The sequence below is a fragment of the Rhea americana genome, unplaced genomic scaffold (assembly GCF_003343005.1).
Source record: "Rhea americana isolate MKP2758 unplaced genomic scaffold, rheAme1 scaffold_694, whole genome shotgun sequence".
In the NCBI taxonomy this organism is placed as follows: Eukaryota; Metazoa; Chordata; class Aves; order Rheiformes; family Rheidae; genus Rhea; species Rhea americana.
The window spans coordinates 11,215-12,547 of NW_028186861.1; the positions used below are offsets into that span (position 1 = coordinate 11,215).

Sequence of the window (1,333 nt, forward strand, 5' to 3'; positions counted from 1 at the left end):
CTGGATCCTCCTGGTCCCCCATACTCCCCTGATGCCCAGGATACCCCCAAGTCCCCCTCAATGTCCTAGGTCCTCCTGGTACCCTGTACCCCACCATATCCCCTCGGAGTTCCTCATACCCAACCACGTTCTGGGTCCTCCTGGTCCTCCATACCCCCCTTGATGCCCAAGATCACCCCAGATCCCCCAGCTCGCATGGTCCCCCATACCCTCCCAGTGCCACCAGTCCCCTCTGGTCCCCTGTCCCCTCCCGATGGCCCGGGTCGCCGCTGAGCCCTCCGCCGTCCCCGCAGGCGCAGCGCTGGCACGTGGGCAGCGAGCCCTTCGGGCGGACCTGGCAGCCGGGCGACGTGGTGGGCTGCATGATCGACCTGGGCGAGAGCCACATCACCTTCACCCTCAACGGCGAGGTGCTCATCAGCGACGCCGGCTCCGAGCTCGCCTTCAAGGACTTCGAAGTGGGCGAGGGTGAGGCGGGTTCCCGGGGGCGGCGGCGGCGGCGGCACCCGGACGCCTGGGTCCGCGGGTGCTGAGGCCGCACCGCTCCGTGCCGCAGGCTTCGTGCCCGTGTGCAGCCTGGGGCTGGACCAGGTCGGGCGGCTGAACCTGGGCCAGGACGTGAGCAGCCTGCGCTTCTTCACCATCTGCGGCCTCCAGGAGGGCTTCGAGCCCTTCGCCATCAACATGAAGCGCCCCATCACCCTCTGGTTCAGCAAGAGCCTGCCCCAGTTCGCCCCCGTGCCCCCCGACCACCCCCAGCTGGAGGTCAGCTGGGTGGGGCCACGGAGGATTGGGGGTCCTGGGCAAGGGGGACCCATGGAGGGTTGGGGGGACTCCTCTAGGAGATGCAGGACCTTGGTRGGGGAAAACCCATGGAGGACTGAGGAAACCCATGGAGAGTTGGGGGTCTGGGGAAGTCCTACAGGGATTGGCAGTGGGGAAGACCCTATGGGGGCTGAGGGTTGTGGGGTGCTGTGTGGAGGGATGGGGGTGTCTGGCCCCTTGTGTCACCTGGCTGGGATGATGTGTCCCCGCAGTGTCCCCAGGGGCTCCCCAGTCCCTGAGGTGTCCCCAGGCTGGGGTGATGCACGTCCCCATGGGGTTCCCGATCCCCAGATGTCCTCAGGCTGAGGTGGTGCACGTCCCCATGGGGTTCCTGATCCCCAGGCTGGGGTGATGTATGTCCCCATGGGGTTCCCGATCCCCAGATGTCCTCAGATTGAGGTGATGCACGTCCCCATGGGGTTCCTGATCCCCAGGCTGGGGTGATGCATGTCCCTATGGGGTTCCCAATCCCCAGATGTCCTCAGGATGAGGTGGTGCACGTCCCCAT

At 66.5% G+C, this 1,333-nt stretch overlaps 1 protein-coding gene across 1 annotated transcript in view; it reads left to right on the forward strand.

Annotated features, from left to right (window-relative positions):
- The window catches only part of LOC146586377 (ryanodine receptor 1-like), a gene marked incomplete at both ends in the record, with an annotated part of 44,400 nt that overhangs the window by 10,950 nt on the left and 32,117 nt on the right, over positions 1 to 1,333 (forward strand). The window contains 2 exons of the mRNA XM_085321419.1: positions 40 to 468; positions 557 to 765. Of these exons, the coding sequence (XP_085177545.1) occupies positions 40 to 468; positions 557 to 765 (638 nt within the window). The remainder of the gene's footprint in view (positions 1 to 39; positions 469 to 556; positions 766 to 1,333) is intronic.